This window comes from Centroberyx affinis, unplaced genomic scaffold (assembly GCF_046629955.1).
Source record: "Centroberyx affinis isolate AG114_WGS23_722 - 3 ecotype Tasmania unplaced genomic scaffold, CSIRO-AGI_Caff_v1 ptg000666l_1, whole genome shotgun sequence".
Taxonomy (NCBI): Eukaryota; Metazoa; Chordata; class Actinopteri; order Beryciformes; family Berycidae; genus Centroberyx; species Centroberyx affinis.
In genome coordinates this window covers 13,925-40,461 of record NW_027279290.1, presented here as the reverse complement: position 1 = coordinate 40,461, position 26,537 = coordinate 13,925, and the positions used below count along the sequence as shown (strand labels likewise).

Sequence of the window (26,537 nt, the reverse complement as noted above, 5' to 3'; positions counted from 1 at the left end):
TCGTCATCAGGTTTGTCTGATTAAAAGACAGAAGGCCTCAGGTAGCTATTGCTGCTGCGCTGCGTCACATCAGTAATCCTCCACCATCTCCATCTCATTCAGGCTCAGACAGTCGCCCGTGTTGTGGAATGAGTACCCTGCAGGGGAGGGAGGGGAGGAGCGAGAGGGAGGGGAGGAGAGGGGGAGAGAGGACGGGAGACAGTGGGGGCAGAAGCGCCAGCTTAGACAGTGTAGGGTGTGGAGTAAATATGCAATCCAGTAATTATTTGACCACATAAATTTGGATACAGTCGTCATGTTCTTGAAGTGTTTCTGTGTCTGTTTACATTTGTTTACATCAACAAATAGAAACTGAACGTTCACAGACTTGGTATGTCAAACTTATGTCTAACTTCCCCTACTTGTCAGTCCTGTTTGAATATAAAAGGTTTTCAATACAACAAATCATGTACCGCAAATACAACCTGGTCCTTTAAACAAAGGAAGCAAATTTGACTTAACTAAGCCAGATGTATTTTGAGATCTGCTGAGGTAAATCACAAATCATTTGTAATATACCTGGATATTGTTTATGATCAATATTTAGCTACTACTTAAACACTACTACTACTACTCAAGATACTATGCATAAATCAATAGAACAATCTGTGGTAATGTAGCACAGTGTCCCTAAGAAATCGTACTATACCAACCTAATACGTTTTTCCATAGCTGTTTATTTTGTACCACACTTTTATTTATGTCATATTCGCTATTGTCATCCAGCATAAAATTCACTCTCACAAATGTAAATCCTTGTAAAAATTGTAACATTTACACACAGATTAAGCTATATACTATACTAAGCTTTTTACTTTACTTTATGCTATGATACAAATCATTATTATTTTGGTGCTCCACTGTTAAGTCCAGCATGCAAGAGCAGGGAAGTTGAGCCACAGTTTCCGCTATGGGGAAAAAAATTGTACCACACTGTACTTTCAGTTCCCCCTCTTCAAAAGTACTAGCCATGTCTTTCTGAGGAACCTACTGTCACAACTATTGTTATTTCATGTATTTTAGGTCATTGTTTTAGTTTGGATTTTTTTGTGGTTGTGGTATCATTTTAGAACCAAAACCATGATATTTGGTCTCGCATTGGGACCCATATAAAAACTGTTGTATCGTGACGATGCTAAATCTTAAGATACAATTTAGTGTAATTCAAAATCCCTGGGCAACGTCACTAGGACTCCACCGAAAGGAGAGCCTGGTGCACTTGGATTAACTTCAGATGCCTTATTAAAAGGTGCAAGACGTGCGAGATCCTCACCCATTAGCTGCAATTTATTGTGTCTATGAAACCTAACCATCTAGATTCAAGTCATTTACAGATGAATGAAGCCAATGAATGAATGAAGCTCAAGTAAAAAATCATTCAATCATGTAGTAACTGGTGAGGTCATGTACCTAAGATGCTGGGGTCAGAGTGCAGCATCATGGGCTGTTTCTTCTTCATCTTTCCTCCCTGGTTGTCATAGAGACCAGCCTTGCCCATGTGGGCGGCCTGGAACATGGACTGCAGGGTGCTGGGGTTCATACTCCGCATCGAGTCCTGAGAGAGAAAAATGGAAAGGGGAAAACAAAAAAGGGAAGATGAAAAAAACAGTCAGAGAGAGTCAGTATGAAGGGCTTGATAATCTGAAGAAAAATCCTCCAAAACATCATTAAATGAGCAGTATTTTCTACCTCCACTCCCCCAAATGCATCTATTCTAACTCCATCAGTGTTTAGTTGTACAGTAGAGCGGCATGCCAGGATTTACCTGCAGTGGGAAGTTCATGTTCAATGAAGCCACTTCCTTTGATAACTAAAGAAGACAAGAAGAGGGATTTATAATGGTCACACTGAAGCGCTGCACTCTCAAAGGTTTCTCTTGGAGCCACTGATGTACAGTCACAGCCCGGGAATTGACACATCAGTGTGTGAAGGGCTGCTCCCTTTTAGTCAGTTGTCATGGTCTAAACAGTCTTTTAATGCCCATTAGTAAGTTTTATTATATTTAAACATACTTTATAGTTAGGGTTATTAAAAGCAAGTCTCTCAAATCGGAATGCAAGAACTAAATGTCATGATTATATGCATCTATAATAATGACTTGTCAGTCAAATGGACTAGGTACGGAACTGTTCAAGTCATAGTTCGGTATGTTTTGGCACAGGTGGTTACTGTCAGTCTAAACGAGCTTTTTGTGTGGGGTGCAACTCTTGGAAGCTGTTAATCGCTTTCAACTTCCAAATAGACAGATGTATTAACACACTTCAAATCTTTGGGCAGGGACATCAAAACTGCACCACCCAAATAACTTACAAAAAGCCAATTCTGAAGCGGTTAACAGTTGATACCGCTATTGGGTGGCTTGCTGGCTGTATTAATTCCTGAGAAAACCCTCATTGATTTTCCCATTGACAAATGAAAACAAATTTGTCATGAATAATTAACTGCATGAACTTTACCACAGCAGCTGTCTTTGACTAGGGCTATAAACTATAATCTATGTTGAAGTTCATTGCAATAAAACCTTGTACAAACTATTTAAATAACTGTCTTTAGAAGCCACACAAGAAATTACAGTGCATAAAAGGAGGACCGTTTTTAGATTAAATTAAAATCAATGCTATGTTCAACTCAATGTACTTAGTAATTCGAATTACATTTTAATTAAAATTTTCTATGGAGAGGTCACATCTTTTGTCACTATGCTTTGAATCCAACCACCAGAGGACACATGATGACCTCCCTTTGATATCCCACCAAGAGAAAAACAAGTCTATGCCAGGATTTCACATAACTTTCCTGCTCACCTCAACCCAACCCACAGAGAGATGAAAAGTTTTAGCTGTTTGGATGCAAAACACAGGAATGCTCTTCACCCATTGTAAAAAGAATATATCTTTAGACAGCATTAGCAATTACTTTGAGCGCTTAAATGTATCTATTCACTGAGTTTTATGGAGTTTGAGAAAGCCTTTCTGAATTTGCAAGCTAATGAAGAAGGCACTGAAAAGTAACGCTAACATACTGAGGCAAAGTAGCAGGCCTAACACATAGTTTGCAGAATCACTACTTTTAGTCGTAAGAAAATCACTTCAGTCTTGAAAAAAGAAAATCGTGGACACTGCTCTTGCTCAGCATCACAATTTATTGATCGCTAACGTTTCGGACCTTCTTCAATACTCTTGAAGAAGGTCCAGAGGGACCTGAAACGTTAGCAATCAATAAATTGTGATGCTGAGCAAGAGCAGTGTGTGGGATCTTCTTTTTTTCAAGACTGAAGTGATACTTTCCAACGCACCTGCATCAGAGATAGTTGGATGTGCAAATATCTCTATGGAAAAAAAAGTGGTAAGAAAATAAATTGAAACAGCCAGTGCCTGATTTACATTTCCAGTAAGTGGCTGTTTTCCTGATGTTGTTTGTTCAGTTGTACGTCCTTCATTCTGCATATCGCATCAAACCAGGTCAGCTTTTTTTTTTTTTTTACATAAACTGTTCCAAGCATAAAGTGGACCACTCGCCCACCAGGCCTACCTGCTGCTGCTGTCTCTGTTGGTTGGCTTTCTGTTTGGCACGTCGCTCCAGGAACTGTTTGGCGAACTCTTTGGCTTCCACTGTGTCCCCTAGGTAGGACCGGATGAAGTCCAGCACGGCATAGGGAGACTCCACCTCCTTCAGGTACGCCACAATTGTGGCAACTTCATACAGACATACACATGCAGTTTGAGTCATTAGCAAATGGTATGTAAGGACAAAGAGTCAAATATGATTAATGGAAAAAAAGAAAAGTAGATGGGAAGGTTAAGTGATGACAAAAGTGGCTAATGCAATTCATTACAGAAAATTATAGAAATTAGAGTTGGGGTCATTTCACAAAAGAGGTGGCTTTTGTTAAAAAAAAACAAACATTAAAAAACAACCTAGCCATTAACAGAGTAGTCAGCCGTCTGTGATTTAGAAATGATTTGCATTTTCTCTTTACATGCCAAATAGACTACGCTGAGGGTGAATTCACCACACCCTTGACACAGCTTAATACATAAAAAAGCCAGGCAGCCTACCATCCAGAGAGGAGGAGGAGTTGTTGGCGGAGGTGTTGAGGGCGTGCAGCATCTGTTCACACCAGGTGGTGAAGCCGTCCTGAGGCTTCATGCCCTGCAGCAGCTTCAGCAGCTTCTCCTCCTCCTCTGTCCGCTTACGACGCATCATGTACTGATCACTGTGGAGGGCAGACGGGGAGACATGCATATTCGTTATGTTCATCGGCTGAGAGAAATATTTGTAAACAAGCACGTAATTCGTGATGAGCGGCAAGCAGCTTGGCGCTTTGAGGAGGACATTTGGAGGGGAAATCCAGATTAGGTGGGGGGCGGGGTGCTTATGAAACAAACTCCTATTCACTTCTAGCTACCAGGCATGCTGCTTGATATTTGCCAACAGTAGGCTACATAAACACGAGATAGATACAGAGACACAGAGATGGATAGAGAGAGAGACACAGAGACAGAGAGAGAGAGAGAGAGACACAGAGACAGAGACAGAGAGAGTGAGAGAGAGAGATTACTTGGGTTGGAATGGACGCATGCTAAAGCTTTAACACACTGTCTGTTTAGCCCACTTATCTCAAGAGCACTAAATACTGAAGGTGAAACTGTTTCCCTTCAATCTGGCATCCTGTACCTGAGAGAGGGGCTGCTGCGGCTGTTCTTCATGCCCATGTTGTTGTTGCTGTTGCCACGCAGACTGGTCTGGTTCTTCACTGCCTCGTCCCACATGCCCATGCCGCCTGCAGTGCCTCCGCTGCTAGCCTTACCCTCCATACCTCCAGGCCCTCCCCACATGCCAACACCGTCCACCCACTGCCCTCCCATGGAGGAGCCCCCCATCGACATGCCAGGGTGCTAGAAAGAGACAGAGATAGATATCAGGCTGATTACATCACATTCAAAACCTGCACTTTTCTATTTGCATTGCCTGCAATGGTCTCTCTCTATGGACTATTTCTGTAGGAGTCTTCAGGTAGAAGCTATAATTTCCTCTTTGACTCACGCGGTCTCTCTGCTGCTGGGCTCTCTGTTGCTGCTGCTGCTGCTTCAGGAGCCTCTCTGCTTCCTGCTGCATCTCCAGCAGGGCCAGAGCCGGGGGCTTTCCTGCCTTGGAGAGCCCGGAGGAGGATGCCCCGCTCCAGCCTGAGCCGCCTGCCCCGGGTCCCTGCTGCTGGGGGGTCTGCTGGAGCAACTTCATGATCAGCTCCTGCTGCTGACGACACTAGAGGGAGGAACACATGATGAGGATTAACACTTCATTAAAATTATAAAATGGACAGCTGCGGTCCTCAGTTCTGATTAGCTGAGTTGCTTTCAAAGCAATTGCAAAATACCTGATAAACATACACCTGTGAACATATCAGTTAATTTAAATATTAATAATATATACACACACACCCCTCATGATAGTTAATGTAAATATTAACAAAATAACTGAATATCATCACTTATACTGGTAGTAATGGGTCACTTAAGAACATTAATATTCAGTTTTATAGAAGAAAATTATGATAAACTCCAATCTCCTTGTGTAGGTGCCTAGGAATATAGAGAAGGCAACCAAGACTGAAGAAATTCCATCACAGTGCTCTTGCAACATACAAATTTCCACACTCTGATGAAGGTCTGTGTGGACCAAAAAGTTAATTAGTAAAAGAACTGTATACACTACAAGAGCAGTGTGTGGCAATTTCTTCATTATTGGTTACCAGAATTTAAAAAAAAAAAAGCAATTAACTACAAGAGGCCTTGATTTGCAAGTGATTTTAGAGAAGCTAAGAGGTGTTGTTACATAACAAGAAACCAATGAAAGCGTGATCAAACACAAGCAGATTTACACAAACATGAAACAAAAACACATTTTGACATTTAATTTTTCAAAACGTTCAACAGAGTGCAAACTCTGAAAACCTAATCTGACAAAGCAAAGCTTGAAAGGCACCTGCCCAAGGCAACAGAAGGGGGAAGAGAGAAAAGGCAGATTTATCCCCTCTTCAACACTTCTTCCTCTGATCTCACCTGCTTGCGTCTGAAGAGCTCCTCCTCCTCCCTCCTTTTCTGCTCCTCCTGCTGCCTCCTCTTCTCCTCCCTCCGCTTACGCTGCTCCTCCTCCTCACGCTTCGCCCTGAGTTCAGCGTCTCGCCTCTCCTGCTGGAGCTGGAAGGTGAAAGGACAGGGGTTGAATGGATTAAGGCGCACAGATTGAGATTAGATCAATAAAAAAAAAATCCTTTAGTCAAATCCTGGCTTTGGCATTTCTCAAAATCATTGTACAGCTAACTGGCTAGCTGTTGGATGTAGTTAAAAGACAATCATTTCACACCCATATTCATTAGACTGAAAGGGGGTGGATCCCGAATCCCTTATTTGGGCCGAAAAATTATGTCACGCTTGAGAGGACAATGCGCATCATGTTACAGATATGTGGTCAGCAGCATTATCAAGGAGAGAGCTTCCTGCTACTGAGACTACTCACATTAACTGGAAATGGTACACCAGATTTACCTTGGGAAACAGAGTGGTAAGTGTATACATTTACCATTTTCCCACATTTACCCTAACATATACACCAGATCACCTTGTATAGTAGACCTAATATTTAGTTGAGATGTTAAAAAGCACCCAGGTATGTAGCTGGTATTTGTGCACCGAGTTTGTGTGGTAAAATGTGTTACTTGCATCCAACCTTGGGCTACACAATTAATTGTGTATAATCATATATTGCCATTTTAGTTTCCATGTTTTATTTAATTTAAAAAGGTCCCCTGTAGCTTAAAATAGTTTAGAGAAAGACATGATTGTGCAGCCATAATCCAACCTGCAGGGGGCGACTGAGCTCACCTTTTGAAGCTGTTCGAGAGTTGGACCCTGAGTAGAAGAATTCATTGTTAAGTCCCAAAGACTGGCTTCACCGCCTAAATAGAAACAAAAGAGTTATTTTAGTGACATCAGGTACAACACATGTCATTATGAGTGTGTGTGTCGATGTGTGTGTGTGTGCGCTCCCAAACTGTACCTGATGGCTGTGAAGCTGAGGTATGCATGTCCCACATGGACCCTGTATCTGGCACTGACATCGACCTGTTCATCGAAGGCATCATACCCTGCTCACTGCACCTGGAATGCACAAAGCAAGGCCACATCATTTAAAAAACAAAGTCATACAAAACACTTAGCATGTTATATACAAGTTGAAATCTCCTCCAAACGATATCCATGAACACAGGATACAAACACTAATGCAGACTGAAGCCACCCACATCCACCCACAAACACACACACCTGTTAATGAGCTGGAATAGCTGCTGCTGTTGGAGCTGCTGATAGAGAGCTGCTGCTGCCAGCTCCTGTTGCTTCTTCAGGCGCTCCTGGTCCAGGTTTCCCTAGAGGGAGGAAGAGGAGAGAGACCAACGGTATTAAACATATTTGCCTCTCCAAGCAACATATGGAATAATCTTTTTTTCCCCCATTGCTGTTCTCATTCTATACATCTACAAGGGAAAGGTGAAGTCATTTCCTGTCATTTTTTGTAACTGCAGGCTATGCTCTACGAACTAGTCTAGTATGTTCTGCACACACACACAGAAACGTATAAATTGACCATACAAGAATTATGTTTTTCCCTCTAAACAATGGCTCCTTAAATGTAGTTTATATTAGTTTGTTTTGGACAGAGATTCTTAAACTATAGGGCTGGATTTAGAGTTACAGCTTCTAATGTCAAAATAAAGTGTAAAAGAGTGACTGAATGCATTCGAGTCCTGGGCGGGCGTGTGGTAAGCTTCTTCTTGTCGCATAGAGATATGAGAAGCACAACACTCGCAAGTAGAGATCTAGTATTTCTATGCACTGGTATGGAAATTGGCCTGTTCTGCTCCATTTATTTGAAGCTTACATGCAACCTGTGACCCTCACTGGAGGGCACTGCATAATGTGAGTATATGACTGTGATGTGGTTTGAATGATGATAAAATCTTCCCCACTTCCTCTGCACTTAGCCCTGTCTGAGGTAATGCCCCATTTATCCACACGGGGGAGCAAAGCCACTAGTCTGGGGCACTGACATATGAGCAGGGTGTTTAAAAATGGCTACTGCAGAGGAATGTGTACTTTTATACATTGTCTATCGCCGCCAAAAGAAAAGGTTGAAAAGAAGATGGTGAGTGCACCCCTTTTAATAGATCGAGAATGGTAGATTGGGAATATTATGCCCTTGTTTTGCCCATGTGGGGAAATCTCACACCATGCATTTTCCACTGTAAATATGTCTGTATGCCCACACCAGTTCAGCCAGTGTCTCTTCTGACTGAGCCACCGCCATTTTCGTGTTTACACTGGAAATGACTCTTCCTTTGTTTGTCGTTGTTCATTTGACAGTATTTGCATGTAGTACACACACCGTGAAATTGCAATATGCACTGGTGTTGCATTACAAACTTAGACTACACATTTTACTACGCAGGAATGCGAGACACACCCCTTGGGTACCTATTTGAGCTGTTGCCTGAGTTGCTTCCATAGACTTTGTAAAGGGCCCTAAACACAATGTCATAAAGGGTCCAAAATTAACTTCTTGGTTCACCAGCCAAGGGGTGGTAAACTAAAAAAAATTTACCTGCCAAGAATAATTTCTACCAGCCAAGGCCAAAATAAGTAAAATACATTTTTCAAAGAAATATTACCCTGTCCATTTTCAATGCCATTTCATGTGTTAATTTGCTAAATCAGATACAATGGATCAAGTTTATAAGATATAAGATAATATAAGACAAATTTTAGCCACATTTGGTGCTTGGCAGATGGTAATTTCAGAACCTGGCTATAAATATCACTGAATATAAAATTTTGAGGTTCTGTCTCTATGAATCTCCCGAATATACTTCCATATGTTTTCTCTTGACTTATAAATTGAAACAACATTCACCTTTATGATTTCCAGCATCAATTTCACATCTTCTCTTTCCCTCGTCTTAAGTACTCCCCAAACACAGCTGTCTATTTCCAAGACCTGTCTATCAACCTTCCCTCTGCTCCATCCCCCCCTCCCCATCCTGTGCATTGACTGAGTTCTGACTCACAGTCCCGGCGGGCCCCCGGGTGGGCTGCGGGCGCTGCGGTGGTGGTGGCTGTCTCACCAGCAGGGGCGGCGGGGAGGGCCCTGGGGCAAAGGGTACGCGGCCCCACATCTTGATGACGTCCCCCAGGGGCTGGAAGCCCTCATCACAGCCCCGCTTCACCAGCAGGGTCATGGTGAAGTAACCAGCCTGAAACCACTCGCACATCTCCACCGTGGTGAATGGACCTGGTGGACAGGGAGGAAAGAGCTATGAGTTTACAATGCAAACCCTGTGTTTGTTTATCCGACCTGGTGTACCTGTGTGGGTTTAATCTAATGCCATCAAGAGTATTTTGAGGGGCAAGAGGCAGGCTTTTGTTGAGAGAAGTGTAGTAGATCCAAGATATGACCACAGGTCTTCTGGAACTCTCTAGGATTTCAGTGGAAATATATGTATTATGTGCACAGCAAGAAAAATCCTAATAGGATACATAACAACAGCCACAACTGCTGACATGAACCAGGCCTATAACAGTTCCCGCTCAGTTCATGAAGTTTGCATTCAAGGAGAGGAATCAACATGCCCTATGAGCTTTTGGGTTGACATGCAATTGAATACAAGTCTAATTTAACTGGCTACTTATGGTAAATGTGTTGTGCACTGCATCATTTCAGCTCATACCTGTATAAGTCTATTCAACAATGCAGGAAATAAATTCAGGCCTACCTGATTCCAATCAGTCCAGACAAACTGTAGTAATCCACAAATGGAATAATTTGAATTCCCATCCCTAGGTGCTGTATGCATGTACCCATCGATGAATATGTTGTGTGTGAACGTGTGGGTGTAAAAGCCACTGTATATGCCACTGTGTGCCAGTACCCTGGATCTCTCCCTGGGGGTCCTTGTAGAACCACTTCATGGCGGCCTCGTGTGACAGCGGCAGGGCGGCTGCTGTATTCCTGCTCTCCTGCTGCTGTTGCAGGGCCTGGGTGAAGCACTCCTCTTCCAGAGAGGTGTCCTGCAGCGATGCCACCATCTTCTCTGCCTCCTACACACACAAACATACGCAGGTTATCACAGTCAACCTGACCAGTCCTGGCAAATCCATTTGTATGTTTAGATTGACAATTTTGACATTTAGCCAACACAGTCATCCAAAGTGAAACAGTAGTAGAAGCTTCAATTCATTGATAACCAAATATTATGAGTAACCAAAAACCATGAGTGTGAAAGTCATGGTCTTAGTGCCATTATAATATTCCTATGACCACAGAGCCATCATGTAAGGATAAGTGCAAAGAGATCAAATAAGGTAAGAGTCAAGGAGAGAGAGGAGGTTTGTTTTTATTGGGCTGCCATATTTACTTCTAAGATACATTGTGTGGAACTTTTGGGCTTTGGTCAAATAAGTGGTGTTTAGATTGTTCAATAAATTTTGTTACACTGAAATGTTGGCAAAAAAAGTATTCTCGATAATAGATTATTCGCATACTCAGTGTAAACTTCAACAGATTATTTTAAAACAAAAATAATAATAATGATCGAGAGTTGCAGCCCTCCTCTCAGGAATCAAGGTTGCTCAGATGAGTAAAATACGTGGATAACCAATATACACTGAAAGAATGCATTTTCGAAATATGAAATGAGGTGCAATTACATCGCATATTATCCACAGCATAGAGGTACCTTTATAGTAACAGAGATACAATTATATGGAACTTCCTCCTGCAACTTGCCTCACATCCCCTGAATTACCTGAACATCAGGTAAATCTCAAATCAACTTAGCTAAGATTTTTACCACTGCAGTTCCCTTCATCCATCTATACAATATCACAGAGAAAGATGCTTGGAAGGTGCCTCCCGTTGTTCCTACCTGCTGTAGGTGCTTCATGCCCTCGTCGTCCTCGGTGTCTCCTCCAGATGGAGGGAGGAGAGGAGCAGCAGAGGAAGGAGGAGGGGAAGGCAGAGTGGAGGAGGTGGCGGTGCTGGGGCTCAGCTGAGTCTTGGAGCCCCCTACTGGAGCCACATCTGACACAAAAACAGCAAAGAAGTGTTTAGTAAAACAATGGGCCCTATTTATAGTTTTGCTATTTAGGGAGTGGTGTTGCTGGGTCAGAGTGGTAGAGCCACCTACTGGCTCGGTGTCTGATACAGCAGCAACAACAGGTTCAGTAAACAGGGTATTAAATGACGTGGGGCTGAACATATTGTATATCAATCAGAGACTAGCCAAAATATCAAAAGGGTGGGAGAATTCCCTCTCTCGCACTCCGCGTTACTTGACTGAGAGGGCTTGGCTCAATGTAGGAGATCACAAGTTTTAAAGTAACAGACGCAGGACACAAATATCTTTCCAAGTGCAAAATGCAGAATTTGAGTCTATCAATTCTATACACACAGGTTTTTGGATGGAAAATGATCTCCTTGCAACATTCAGACACAAATATGGGTCCACCGCATTGCTCCACTGTTTACAAACACAAACTTAAAGCATTTACAGCTTCAGAATATATTTTCAGCTCATGTTAAGCAGTGACATACTTTAGATTTTTGCATCAAGAGATAAGTGAATCAATCTGACATTTGAATCACAAACACAATGTCTTCAATGAAATAAACAAAGCATAAACAAAGCCTACAGCCAACAGTTGCTCAATAGGTAGTACCAAACCATCCACAGTTCAATCTAACAACTAGCCTAAATTCCCTATGGTTCCAGCAAAACAGTTCAATAATTTGCAAAAAAGTATAAATACATAAATCAAAAAAAGAAAAGAAACACTCCAAATCCACCCGACTCACAGCCTCCTTTACTGGAGTGTCTCTTTAATTTGGGTTGGTCAGTCAGTCAATCAGTCAGTGAGTCAGTTTCCAACACACTGGTTGGCTCTCCTCCAGAGTTTGTCTGAGTCCTATCAAAGGTGTGCTGATCGCCTCCACAACATCCAGATTGCCACGAAAAATAAGCAATTAACCGAATTTGGTTCTTGAAGAGATTGACCTTTCTAGACCAAGGAAGACTAGTTTGCAAGACTTGGACAAATCCACAGAGCTGCAAACCTTCAACACTGTAAAAACACAGAGAAATAGGGAATTCCGGGTGTACCTTCACTTGGCATGTTGCTGGCCTTGACAGGGTGGCTGTTGCTCAGCTGAGGGTTGTCCACCAACGGGCCAGTGGTGCTGGGCTGGGGCTCCAGGGCTGGAGGGGCAGAGAAGGCCGGAGGAGAGGAGGAGGGCGATGCCGGCTTCACCTCACCGTCACCCACAGCAGAGCAGGCTTCTTTACACTCTGTGAGGTGAGGAGTGGAGGAAAGGAAAAGGGTCAAGAAAACGATAAAGAACAAGGTGCCAAAAGTTGAGATTGGCAGTTTTTTTTCCCTTTAATCATTTTGCAGCAATGGCCATATGAAGGGTCATTTTGGTTTTGTGTTCTTGTTTTGACCCTAGGTTTTCTTGATTCTGGTCGCAGCACTTTGAACCAACCAACCAATTTGAATATTGAATTATGATAACTCTCCCTTCTAAAGCCAAATCTTGTTTGCAGGTTATTTTGTGGAGGGTATGTTCTAGTTGTGATTGCCTATAACTGCTTAATGTATATACACAATGAATATACACCAAGTGTACAAACCCCTAGGAGCACCTGCACATTTCATGGAATATCAGCCTAACCCAGGTGAAAGTTATGATCGCTTATTGATCCCATATTTACTAGTTAAATGCAATTTGATTACAAAAGGCAGGATGTAGATGAAAGGAAGAGAGATTACAGAAGACATTTTAGGCCTCTAGACAATTGAGATATGGATTGTGCATACAGAGGCACAACTCAACAAGGTGTTGCTAATGTTTTATAGATTCACTACAAAAAATACTTGTTTTCACACTACTGCCTACTTTACATTCGGTGTGGAGAGGCTAGCAGGGAGAAAATGAATCTTACAGTTTTATTGCTGGCATGAAAATAAGGCTAATCCTTGTCTAAAGACATTCAATTAAGATATTGGAACAAAGAAACACAAAAAAGCAGGAAAAAAAACTTGCCATGAGAAATCAAATAATGAGATCAGATATGTGTGCAAACATCCTGAAAACGGGGAGATAAGTCTTTCCTCACCTTTGTCTTTGTCTCCTACAGCGTTGTTCCTCTCAGTGTCAACAAGGCTCTCCTCCTCTTCCTCCTCCTCTATCCCCTGGAAGTCCAACTCCTCCTCCAGGATTGTCTCCTTGCCACCCTTCTGATAGAGGGAAGGACAGAGGGGAAGCAGAAGAGATGGAAGAGTGGAGAAAGACAGAAATTACAAATGGACATTCATAAAGGCAGACAATAAAGGATTATGTCTTGGTAAATAAGCACTGTGTTGAACTTACCGTGGTGCAATGATGCTTTTGAGATGAGACTAAGGTAGCTTGTGCCATCAACTAAGAATTTGCATGCATCATAGCAAACTAAATTAATTCTTGACACAGAGCAGCAAATTATACCGTCTTTTCTGCCATATAACAATAAGTTCAACTCATGACATATTTGCCAAAAAAGTAGTGGTGTTCCTCCAATTTGTTCAAAGACGACAGATGTTTGTTAACTCATACAGGGATATGTGGTCATGCAAACACACCTTGATGGGCATGAAGGCTCCAGAAGAGTCAAAGGTGCCCATCTCGCCGTCCTCCTCGTCCGTACACCACTCAGGCAGGCCGTCCCTGTCATCCTCCAGTCCCTCGCTGCCTGCGCGCCGGCGACCGCCGCCGTGACCCTCAGAGTCCCGGAAGTCAAAGTCGAACTTCCTGCGGCGACTCTCGCCTGGACCGCTGTGGTCCCGCCAGCCAGCTGAGCGAGGACCGCCATCTGAGAGAGGGAGAGGAAACGGACTATAATCAGTTTTGAAGGCATCATGAGCGAAAATCAGAGGAGCAATGACAGCAACATCAATGACTTTACTTGGGTAGCAATTTCCTACAACAAAGTTAATAAAGTTCTTCACAATGTAAGGCACAGAATCAAGGTTACACAAGAAGAAAACAAAGACATAGCCATTAGGGTGGGGGTGGGATACAAACCCTGGTTATGGCCTAAATATAATTCATTCAATCTGCTTCTAATTTGGTTTCAGACGTGTTCTGAAAGCTTGATTGCTTGTCGTTTTGGAGGTCACTACGTCCGACAAAAATTGAAACTTTCCAAATCCACAATTCCAATCATTCCGCCACACGCCACCCAAATTTTGCAGCAACTGGCCAGGTTCTTTTAGGTGAGAACATGGGCAGTGTTGTCCAATTTCTGCTTGCTCACATCCCTCATGCCAACTTCTGGTGACTTGTTGTGCCGAGCCATGGTGAAAATGAACAACCTTGAAGAGAAGCTGTCTGAGGCTGTGCGTTTGTACCCACATCTTTATGACTCATCTCAATATGACTATAAAGACAAGCAACAAAACAATCGATTCATGGAAAGAGATTGCAGATGCTGTGGGGTGCAGCCATGAGGAGGCTAAAAATAAATTGAATAAATTACAAATTCACTAAAGAAAAGGCTGTGTCCCTTCGTCAAACACCAGGAAACGTGTACCAGTGTGCTGGACGATGAGGGTGGCCATAGCTTTGCATTTGCCTCCAGTAGTTGGGCCTTGGCCAAGCTGAATGAGTATGTTTTTTTCCCCCTTTTGTCATTGAGACCGTTGTCATATTATGTATACTGTGTTGGTTGGATCAGGAAAACAAGTGCGTTTTTACATTTGACCTATGTGACTACTTCCTGTTTATTATCCCACCCCTCTCTTTGACGGAAAGCTTCTAAAAAGGCATGCCCCGCCTACAAATTTCATAATTTCAGGGGATCGAGGTTTCAGCAATGTGGTGAAAAGGCTTTTAGAGGTGTTCTAAGATACTATGCTGCGGCCTGCAGAGTATGGGGCATACCCTGCATACCATTAGGCTGTGTTCGCACTACTCTGCTTTTGTGAAACTGCCAGCACCTTTTATGAATTAAAGCCAATGGGGAGTGGCCACAAGGCAGTCAGAAATCAGCCACTTTTAGAAAATGCTTAAGTAGCGGTAACGTCGGTAGCAGTTGTTACACCTGATGATAAAGAGACAGCATGGGAGCACACTGGCTGAGTTGTGGGAGTTTCTGTTCATACAGTACGTTCTGCTGAATGTAGGGCTGGACCCGAATATTCGACTATTCGGATATTCGTTCGTTGGGTAGGTATTCGGTTTTCAATTTTGGGATTCGGATATTCGTTTTTTTAAATGTAATTTTATATGTAATGATCGCTGCTTGGGTGTCTATATAGTGACGTCACACTTCCGCTCTTGCGAAGTCAGAGTTTACTTTTGTAAGGGGAAGTCGCTCGCCTGAGCCCTTGTCTCTAACTTCATGTTATACCGTAAAACTTCAATTAAAAGCCGAGTACCTTTTACTGGCCGGGTGAGGCTACACGTTTTGACAAATTAAGGCCGGTATCAATTAGAAGCCGGTTGCCATTGATGCTGCGAAGCAGTTTATTTTTTTTTACTTGCATTCAAACGTCAGTCACATTTGCTGATCGCCATGGCGGCACAGAGAAAAAACTACAACCTGAAATTCAAGCAGTCAGTTGTCAAATTTGCTGAACAAAACTCAGGAGAAGCAGCAGCAAGACATTTCTCCGTTGATCTTTTTTCGGCTTTCGTCCTTTCTAAGGTAGGCTACCGGTATTTTGATACGGGGCTCTCCCCCTTTCTCTCTCTCTCTCTGTGCTTTAGAACGTAACCGCTGTGAAACATGCAGAAAATAACGTTTAATTTCTCTGATTCACCGGCTTTCTCACTACCACCGCTCCCTCTCTTCATTCACTTTCTAGCTCGCTTGACCACCGCTCACTGTCTGTCTCTCTCTCTTTTGTGCGAAAGGAATTAAAGGCCTGTCCGACGCCTGTCCCAAATATAGGCCGGTTGAGTTCAGTGTTTGAAGCAAATAAAAGCCTGTGCTATTAATTGAAGTTTTATGTATGTTAAGTATGTTTTCAGCGCTGTGTTTTTGTGAGGAGCCCCCCCCTCCCCCCCCCGGCCGAAGCTTCGAATATTCACTGTTGATTACTACCGAAGCTCCGAATCCCAAAAAATGGTATTCGGGACAGCCCTAGCTGAATGTAGCAGCTACTGCAGCTCATCGTTCTGGAAGCAAAGTGTGTGTTGCCCAAGAAACTGTGTTTTAGTGGTAACCTAAGGATCTTTGCTTGTGTATCTGTGGTTTTCATTATCAACACAAAATGCTGTTGAGGCAGTACTTACTACACACTCACAAAAAAAAAAAAAAAAAAGAGTGTAACAGTGTGAACATGCCCTTAGGAGAGTGTGCATTTCTCATACCATCCCTGCGGGATCCAGCCAGTCTCCAGCTGCTGCCTGGCTCCCCCTCCTCCTCCTCCTGCTCCTCCCGGAGGGTGCGCCAGTTATCGCTGTCGGCCCTCGTGTACTCCTTCCTCCCTGGACCCACGGGACCTCCAGCCTCCTCAAAGCCGGGACGCCCCACCTCCCTACGCAGCGGCTTCTCAAAACGCCGCTCACCCCTGGGGGATGGAGGGAGACGGAGAGAGAAAATCATATCAGTGGAGTGAGAAAGCGAGAGAAACAAGCTGGGAACATTAACAAATTTTTGCAATAGAGGAATTTTGCTGGCCAAAACGATCATCTTGTGACTACTAATGGCAATTCACACATGAGTCCATGACAACTCCTTATAATAATAGTCAAAATAATAAAAACACAATATTGAAAATAGTAGCAATAAGCAGAGGATAATGAGGTCATTAAGCTAATTAATGCATTAATTAGCAAACATTTCTGTGTCAACATACGTTTTCACAAAACACATTGGTGGTATTAATATGAACTCTGTATCTTAAAGCATTTTATATACACACACATTTTAGTTTGAACAAAAATCAGTTTTTTCTCATTAATATACAAATTTATGCAGCAAGGTGCTTAAACTACATTATAAATGTTTTTGTTGTTGCTCACGATTGCCAATAGTGGCCAAAAACTCTGTTGGTCATCTTTAAATATAAGGTTAACCTCTGCCGGGTATTATAGGATATAATACTGTACAATTAGAGACACACTTCTAAAATAAAGCTAGGTAGTGCCAGAAAAGTGTAACGGTGTTTGTTTACTTACCGGTCATCCCAGCTCTGGCTGCGGTGGATCTCTCGGACGCTGCGGCCAAAACCCACCTCTGTATCTTCAATACTTCTTTGGTAGAATCCACCTTCTCCACGGCCTCGGCCTAGGTCACATACACACACACACACACAGGCTTTACATCACCATGTAGCTGTTTTATGAGAGAAGGGATATACAAATAGTTGTCTATTATTGTTATTTATTTATTACTACTGTCATCATCTGGGTGAGAGAATTTTTCATCAGCAATTAGGAACGACCAACAAGCTAAACCATTTGTGTCAATATTGTTTCACTCTCTGCGGTCCTATATGCTCTAACCCTTTTCCTTGTATCAGGTTTGTAATTTCTTTTTATTTAAATATTGTTCTAACTTAACTAAATGTCTTTATACTACACCACTGTTTAATTTGCTTATATCTCCTTCAATCTGCAGATAGCCAACACACATAAACACACACACCATGAAAACCGCACTCCATCATTCTTCTAAGTCGTTTCCTTGGCTGTCCTGAACCGGACGCCAAGTGTTTACATTGGCCATTCATATGCTAACAGCGCTGTGGTGTACAAGGTGAGTTCATAAGCCCAGCGGTCTTAGTCAGGTGTGGTCTGACAAAAGAAGGACTATTTGGACAGGCCAAGAGGAAGCGTGCTCCATCAAGATGGCAGAAGTAAAGGGGGAAATAAACATTACAAAGGATAGCTTGAATAAACTGTTTTACTTTCCCTGGACAACAACCAAGGGCTTTGGGCAGGTTTTTCTGTTGCAGTTGGACGGGTGTTAGTTTGAGCTCTAGTGGTTGTGGATTTGTTATGATTGCATGATGAGGTTGTGTCAATGCTGTACTAAATTTGTGGTCATTTTTTTTTTTTTTTTACCTCGACCTCCTCGTGTGGCCCCTCGTCCTCGGACCACTCCAGCCGGGGCGGCCCCACCCACTCCTTTTCCCATGAGCCTCAGCACCGCCACACTGTTCACAGACATGGAGAAGTTCCTCTGCAGAGAGAGAATGGAAAGAGCAAAAGGGAGGAATGTTAGGAATGTCAGCTCACTGCCATGTTTGTCACACAGCAGAATAGCTCGCTTTGAACCAAGTGTGTATCTGGGTGTTATAGGATGAGTTGGAATGTGTGAACAACTGCATGATATCGGTGTGCTTGCGAGTGTGTGTGTTTGCGGCAGACCTGCTCCTCCTCAGTGAGAGGCACCAGTGCCAGTGGCTGCATGGGCTCATCTTGCAGAATAGCAGCAAACTCCTTATCCTGCATGTCCTCTGGGACCTAAACACAACAACAACATGTAAACAATGGTGAAATCTGGGGAATTGCAGCACATCACAGATTCAGCTTCAGGAGGCAAAAGCATCTTCTGACAGTTTTACCAGGCTGACAGAAAAAAAAGAGACTACCCTACAAAAAGAGCTCAAGGTTCAAGCACTTGCAGCAATGATGCAGTTTGAGATATTAGAAGCAGGAATCGTTGGCATCTGTTCGCAATGCTAGTGGAAGGCAACAGGTTGTAAATTGGGTGTTTAGAGGGTGGTGGATAATTGTTAGCACCGTTAACATCCACAAGCATTACTGAAATCCGATAGCCATGACAAATCAGTCTTCTTCAAAATCTGAATTATTCCTTGAAGTCCTTCTTATTCAATCATTAGTTATGGAAGAGGAAGTGAACACAATTCGCCTACTCACCTTGTTGTCTTTGATATAAAGTGCTAACATCTCCTCTCGGCCGTAGCGGTACTCGGCCAGCTTGTACTTTGGCATGGCGGGGGAAGGAGGGGGGGACGTCACACTCCCCCCACTGGACAGTGCACGGAGCCTGGGTGAGGAGGAGCACGGGTATGTTCAGCATGGGAAAAATCCATCTTTCTTTAACAGGAAACGTTTGTTGTACGGATCTCGTTAAACACACAATCTTTTTTTTTGACCATCTCAGTGTTGGGTATGAAGGGTTTGACTTGTAGGGGGAATATTTGCTGTTTGGACACATGAACCACTATCTACCCAAAGCCAGTCGCCAAGTGACAGCATTTCAACAGGGGGCGCCATGCTGCAATTATGGCTGGGCCTTTAAAATTGCACGTCTCTAGCATCCCTTTTTCTGCCTACCGACTTGAAATGTAATGTAGAAAATCACCGATATAAATAGCTTGGCGTGAATTCCCCTCTTGGCACTATATACACAAAAATTGAGAGCTATTGTGCAACGTTGATGGAATTCCTTTTTATCTGAATTGGAAAAAAAAAAATCTAATAGCATCCATCTTGCACCAGGGGAAAAAAAATAAGTGCATGTTCTGTAACAAATCAACCATCCTCCTACGCAGGTCCCCTAGAATTTACTTGGCTAAACACAGATGACATATTAGCTTTCCAATCTCAAGATTTCATTTTAAAATGCTATTACTGGCAGGCCAACTTCCAAGGCCTGCAATTTAACAACAGCTCCATTCACATGCCTCCACACAGTGTGTCACATTGACTAACAGTCCCACATCAAAACCATATGTAACTCTAAGGGGTGGGTGTGTGTGTGTGTGTGTGGTAGAAATGCTGGCCAGGTAGCTGTACCCGGCGACTACCAGGATGGGGCATTGTCAAGCTATAGCGAAGGGGGAAAAGGATAAAGTGGGCTAGAAGGACCACAGAGGGGAAAGCTGCTGCAGATGTGTGAAGGGAGGAATATTCTGCCGGGCTGGCGCCACACCAAGAATGCACACAGCAGTCACAGGCCATTAGAGATGGAGCGCTACCAAACCAGAGACTACGCCTCCCATTAATCTCTACACAAACATTTACTGAGAAGGAGGAGGAGCAGAAGGGAGAGAGGAAGAAAAATGGATCGGGAAGTGTTGTGACAATATCAAAATTTTGACTTGGGGTCAAAACGGATTTACCACAGCCAGTAATTGCAAGTGAAACAATATTTCAAAAGTCATGAAAGCTATGAGTGAAAACATAAAATAAATAAACCAACCCAGCAGACAGTTTTTTTCTTTACCAAAAGCCCATTGAAGTCCAGATCATTACGGTTATTGCCTTATGAATGGCTGTAATAAGCCTTAGTTTTAAGGAATTTATGGGTTAGGGATTACAGGCCTATGTGATGTCAAAAGTGTGATGGTTATTATTGTTATAGCCTGGATTCATGGAAAGCATTTCATTTCTGGGGCTTAGGGGAAAGAAGTTTATGCATTAGTGATGTAGGCCTGAAACCTGCTGATCCACAGTCATACCTGCACAAAACATGTTACTTTCTAGCCATGCTGCAAAGCCAAAAAAGTAGCAATTATTGCATTATCCCTTGCATGGCTGCAAAGTCGTGAGTAGGCTGTACTGAATTTATCACTTAACACCAAGTTTCTTATTAAATAATTACCTTATTTAACAGTCACATGTCAGAATGTAAAGGTTAGGATGCATATCAGACATGTTTTTTGCTAACAATTGATTTAGTGTCTCCCTTTCATTGTAAAACTTGACATGTTTTGAAAACAGGAACATTTCTCCATTAATTTGTGTTGTAGGCTACAGAATGTAAACAAAGGCTAAATTTGAGGCGGTAACATGACATCAAATTGTACAGAAAGTGAACAATGCTAATAATTTGAACCGCTAGAGGAAGCAATATTATGGGTTCTGTAAAAAATAATGATTTAGTCAAATATGCACTGCAATGCTGAGTTTTTTCACTGTATGCATGGCTAAATAGAAAGACATTCAACTCAATAATACACTGGGGAGTCTTTTCTTCTGTTTCAAGCTACAGCTCTTGCACCTCTGTACTAACCCTCGTCCTGCTTGTGTGGCTTCGCTTCATTATCAGTGGTAAATATGATATCACTCACTATAAAACACATTATAATTTATTACCAGCATTCCTACACTTATGTCAACACTGGACAAAATGTATGATTTATGAGAGCACAGTTGTCAGGTCCGTGGGGCATATAAACAGACTTTGTGTTTTCTGTTGATAGACTTGCTTAGCTTTTCAAGAATGGCTCCTACATTGTTTCCAGATGAGCGTGGGGCTGACTATCATATGAGTGATCGTCCATGTGTTATCCTGCTGTCAACATTTTGTGTTCATTGTTAAGAGTTCTTTCACTGAAAGTTCTTGCCAATTTGTTTTCTGAATACATTTCTGAAGAGCTAGCTCCAATGTAAACAAATGGAGCCAAGTTGCGGTGATAAGCGGGTTAACGATTTAAGTAATGCTATGATTTTTTTTAACATATATAAGTGTGCAATATCCCTTGAACGCACATGGCTAAGTAGCATGGCTACATTCTGCTATCACTACAAAAAATATATTTAGAGATGGAAAAAGAAGAAGGTATGGGAGATATGTTGAATAATAACACCAGCTTTTTAATAAATTGGTCCAGGCAATCCTGTCTTGTTTTTTATTTTTTGGCATGTTGCCTTAATTAGATGGGTTACAGTAGAGAGAGACAGGAAAACTAAGGAGCAAGGGGGGGGGGGGGGGGGGGTGACATGCGACAAAGGTCCCAAGCCAGATTCGACCCAGGACATCGTGGTTACATGATATAGCCAACAGAGCCCCTAGGACACCCCACTGGCATTCCTGTCTTGATAGGAATTATATTATTTTTCAGCATCTTCCATCTTCCAAACCAACGCCAAAAGCTTCTAGTGTATCTACAATTGTACCTTAAACAGACTTGAACCAATTCACTGCTTTTCTGGGAGATGCGTGGTAAAATAAAGGACAAATCAGAGGTTAGCATGGCATGCCCCTCAGATGTAATGACTTCCATGGATTTTTTGAGACATTTAAGATAAATTCCTAGTCCTAAAAACCTTAAGGAAGCGATAAATAACCATAAAAAAGACAAATCAGAGATATTAACTCATACCATGACAGAAATGACACAGGTCGCATGTCAGAAAATAGCTAATATTATCCTTTCAAAACTGGAATAATTGGTGTTAAAATAAGTGAATAACAAGAAGACACTGTGAGAAACCAGAGCAGTTACCATTCTGGGCCGAAGTTGAGAGTCTCAGCAGTCATATTCCTCACGTCCTCACAGAACTGAGTATCTGAGGAGAAAATCAAGGTTAGGTTTTTATTGTTTAGTGGGGGAAAACATGTAAACTACTCTAAAATGTAAGCGCAGAGGCATAAATGTGCTCCACCTGCTGTCTTACCCTGTCCAGATGATCGGAGCAGGCTGGACTGGGCTGGACCAGGCTAGGGCTGGCTGGCTTTAGTTAGGCTTAGGTGACTAGAAGGCTGAGTGGTGCTTTAGCTGTGGTCACAGAGCTCCCCAAACACACAGACACAAAGAGAATAGCTGCCAGTTTCAGGTGCTTGAGGAATACCAGGTTATCAGGTCCTACTAGATAAGGAAGGGGTTTGACGATAGTTTGGAGATTGGAAGCTCCTGCTACTCACAGCCGAAAAAAGTTGTTAAAAAGAAAAAAAGAAAAAAACCTTGGAATTGAATGATGGAACGAAATAAAACACTCTTGATAGTAATAATGTTTTTTTTTTAACAACAGCAGTTATATATCACATTGAAGTTAAAAATATGAACTGATTCATCAAAAAAGATAACGCAGGAACGAAGTAACAGCCAAAACAATGAAACTGGCTGCTGGAACAGCTGCCAAGAGCAGACGCGACTCTCACTCCTCCTCTCCTTTCTCTCTCTCCCTCCGTGCCTCGTTCTCTCGCTCCAACTGAAATGTGGATCGACGGAGACCCTCTAGGTAACTCCTCTATTTCCTGTCCTCCTCCTTTTGCACCACTGGAAGAAAAACAGAGTTGGAGAGACTGGATCAGAGGAAGAGAGTGATTAGAAGAAAGGCTGAAAGAACAATGTTAGAAGTGTGCACTTAATAAATTAACTGCTAGTGAGACACACTTTCACTCACTGCTTGGCAGCCTGCCCATGTCGTGAGACGGCAAGGCAGTGTAATTTGATTTTCTGTTGTGTAGGCTTGACACATTATTTTCAATGCAGCTTGCCTTTGACTCACTGATAGGGACCGGCTATATTTGATCGATTTGTTTTAGCACACTGAGCTGAGAGAAAAACGCTGTTGTATTCCTTCACAGAATAAATGAAATAGCAAACAGCCTCGTCCTCAATCACGGCCCAGTGTTTCTTTTGCTCACAGGAGATTTTCCATCCACAAATCCAGGGAGTCTACTTTGATGATGTTGTGAACCAGCTCATAGTCAAAGCATGCAGTTGGTAGGAGATAGCACCTGCAAATGTCATGGCAACTAAAGCAATATCCAGGCAACTAAATTCCACAACGGTGGTAAACATTCAGACATTCTTTGCTTCCACGCCTGTCTTACATGCAGCAAACAGTGCATCTATGAACTGAACAATGCCCCAACACATCCTTACGTTTAAACCTTCGTGCACAGCAAACGCTTTCCTGTCATCTTTGCAATATGTGAATCAGAGACATCACATATGCCACAATTGATACTGACACATGTACGACTCCTTTCTAATTCATGACAGCATCAACTTGCCTGCTTTAACTGAGAGCTTGGCACTAAGAAGACGACCTGCTACCATTATTCACTATGCTATACCAATGTATGTAAAACAATTTAGATGAGGCTTCACGCTGGTCCTTATTACTGGACCAGGACTTCACTCAATCACCTATAAAGTCCATAACCTAATGTATGATGAACTCCTTTAGGATAGGGTTGGGAAATACTAGAGAAATAAGAGAAAATATCACAATTGGGAATGACAGTGACAATCAACCATACTTTGATAAATGTTTTGTGATTCAATGAGTACTGTGACTTGACAAGAGTACTTTTCTGTTCATTCATCCATTTAACAACAGCAAAAAGTAAACTATATTCTTGATGGCAACTAATATTTAAAACATGTCATAAGTGAAAAGACAAAAGAGAAGAGAAATTCAAGACCTTTCAGACTTTCAAGCAGTCTTTTAATGACCCAAGAAACTATATTGATAGCAATTATTTGATAAAAGATTGCAGCAATGAAAATCAAAATATCTATCCAACGCATCTTTGACCAAACTATTTCTGTGGTTATTCTGGTTTAAAAAAAAGCCCCATTCACTGCTACAGCTCATGCACAACAGACTCCAAACAACAGGCAAGAGTTGACATCTTTCATGTACTGTACTAACTTTACGCTGAGGAAACTGAGGTCAGGTCTTGAGTGACTAGTTGCAGAAAATGCTTCCAAGAAGATGCGCAGGCATTTTAGCATTTGCAAATGTTCTACACTTAAAACATGGCGAAACATCGATTTAAAACTGCGGGTGTGCTAAATGTAAAATAAAACTAATAAAACTAGAGTGGAGCTGTACCGATTTTGAAATTAACCACACTGAACAATGCTGAATTGTTAGGCCTGAAGGTGGCTAATATCTACACCGACTAGCTAAAGTTAGCTACCGTTGACGGTTGCTCGCTGAATTACATTACTCAACTTTCAAGCTAACGGCTGCAGATAGATGGGTAGGCAAGGGGCAACCTTTTTGCGACCATAAACCGATCGTTATAATGAAGTATTTGCCCCACGATATCATATTTCAGTTGCATAACCCTACCTCGCTACCTAGCATAAGGTATGCGCTGGTCGTAAAGGCCTTGGCTTGTAGGTTCAAATGACACCAGATATGATGGCGGAGGGGGCGGAGTGTGTAGATCGGTCTGCCCGGCCTGCTCCGCCAATGTGCGGGCGACCACCTCCACTCCGCTGCTCGTTGTTAAATGTATGCTTGCGCGATGTAAACAAAGCAACGAAAATAACGACAGCAACAGCAGAGTTTCAGATGCGATTACAACTTGGTGAAAACGCCTTTCCCACGACAATTAAATCCAACCCATTTAGCTGCAAGAACCGACGTTAGCTTGTTAGCTAACATTAGCCAGCTAGCTAAAAGACAAGCTGCAAAGAGGAACCATGGCTTACCTTTACTGTTTATAGCTATCAGACTGGTTGTCTGCACGGTATGTCTACAGCCAATAAATTTTATGCATTGGTCTCTTGAATCTCTGTAAACGTTTTCATTCGACAGAATCGTACTTTCAGAAAGTCGTGCTCTGTATTTTATTTATTATTTTTCCCTCTCCTACGGTCGCTGCTGCGTATCAGTGTGTGTCTGCTGGCTCCTAGTCGCTGCTCTTCTTGTTGTTTGTGTTTCGGAAACATGGCCGTCCGTGTCACACCACGTGACTTCACATTGACAAGCGGCTAGCCAATGTTGTCGCAGGGCAAACACACCCCTATTTACCAGCCTGGGTGCCTGTGTGTAGCGCACTTTGCATTGGTTTTGTATGTTTGTAGCGATTGAGATGGGCTTTGTTTGGAGCCGGACAGCTATAGCATGAACAAGGTCAACTATTTCTACATGAGCTTGGTTTTTAGGCGTCAGCCGAAAACCTCCAGCTGAGCAAACAACTCGCGAGACACCAGCGTGAACTTGTTCACTGAATAACGAAATACACTTCCGGTCAAATTTGTCTCATAAACTTCACAATAAAAGTCTTAATGGTTGAAAGGAATAATGCGGTATTTTCTGTTTTTAGACACCACACAGTAGGTAACTGACGAGAGCATGTTCAGAGACCATTGTCGAACTGAGCATGTGCGATATTTTTGTGGCAGTACTATCCAGAGGTCAGCAGAGGGCGCTGTTGAATTTCATTTGTGTGGCAGTGCTACTGTTTATTACTGTACTGTACTAACATTCAAAATAAATAAACACATAAAGCAAGCTATTGGAGTTAATCCACCCAAACAATAACAACTGTCAACCCTTTCTACATTCATTCAGACGTGCTTGAAGTCAGTTTTTACTTTCTTTCGTCTTCACATACATTCATTAATATATAAACAGAGACTGAACATATCTAGTTACAATATTTGCAGGTGAGAATACAACAAGTGGCAAGACATTTCTAATCAAAATGAATGGAATGTAACAGGCAAGATGTAACTAATCATATAATATAAAATAATATAAGATAAATAAATAATAACAAATCAATGATACACTAATTGGACAAACTGTAAGTGATCATATTTAGTTGGATGTCAGAGCACAAGACATTTTTTAATCAAAATAAATTGAATGTAAATTGACAAAATGTTAAGATGTAGCAAAATTGATTAGAAAAGACTGGTCAGGGCATGTTGTGGTGTTTTGGTGGATCAGCAGGT

At 42.3% G+C, this 26,537-nt stretch overlaps 1 protein-coding gene across 1 annotated transcript; it reads right to left on the bottom strand.

Moving 5' to 3' along the window:
* gigyf1a (GRB10 interacting GYF protein 1a) lies at positions 1 to 25,488 on the bottom strand. The gene is made up of 25 exons (XM_071519160.1): positions 25,287 to 25,488; positions 22,507 to 23,108; positions 22,335 to 22,398; positions 19,018 to 19,147; positions 18,505 to 18,600; positions 18,199 to 18,316; positions 17,311 to 17,419; positions 16,501 to 16,700; positions 13,767 to 13,996; positions 13,265 to 13,385; positions 12,251 to 12,436; positions 11,018 to 11,172; positions 10,022 to 10,190; positions 9,161 to 9,384; positions 7,365 to 7,465; positions 7,099 to 7,199; positions 6,924 to 6,997; positions 6,102 to 6,239; positions 5,086 to 5,304; positions 4,717 to 4,937; positions 4,098 to 4,255; positions 3,571 to 3,734; positions 1,805 to 1,849; positions 1,450 to 1,594; positions 1 to 137 (listed from the first exon to the last, which is right to left on the bottom strand). The coding sequence occupies exons 3-25, from the start codon at positions 22,367 to 22,369 to the stop codon at positions 70 to 72; spliced, it is 3,207 nt and encodes a 1,068-aa protein (XP_071375261.1). The 5' UTR covers positions 22,370 to 22,398; positions 22,507 to 23,108; positions 25,287 to 25,488; the 3' UTR covers positions 1 to 69.
* Positions 25,489 to 26,537: the final 1,049 nt, after the last annotated feature.

Excerpts from the sequence above, each read along its gene's own strand:
- gigyf1a (XM_071519160.1), bottom strand. The coding sequence starts at position 22,369 with ATGACTGCTGAGACTCTCAACTTCGGCCCAGAATG. Across the intron at positions 18,317-18,504 it reads CTCTCACTGAGGAGGAGCAG|AGGAACTTCTCCATGTCTGT; the intron begins GTCTGCCGCAAA and ends CTCTCTCTGCAG. Across the intron at positions 5,305-6,101 it reads AGCTCTTCAGACGCAAGCAG|TGTCGTCAGCAGCAGGAGCT; the intron begins GTGAGATCAGAG and ends TCCTCCCTCTAG.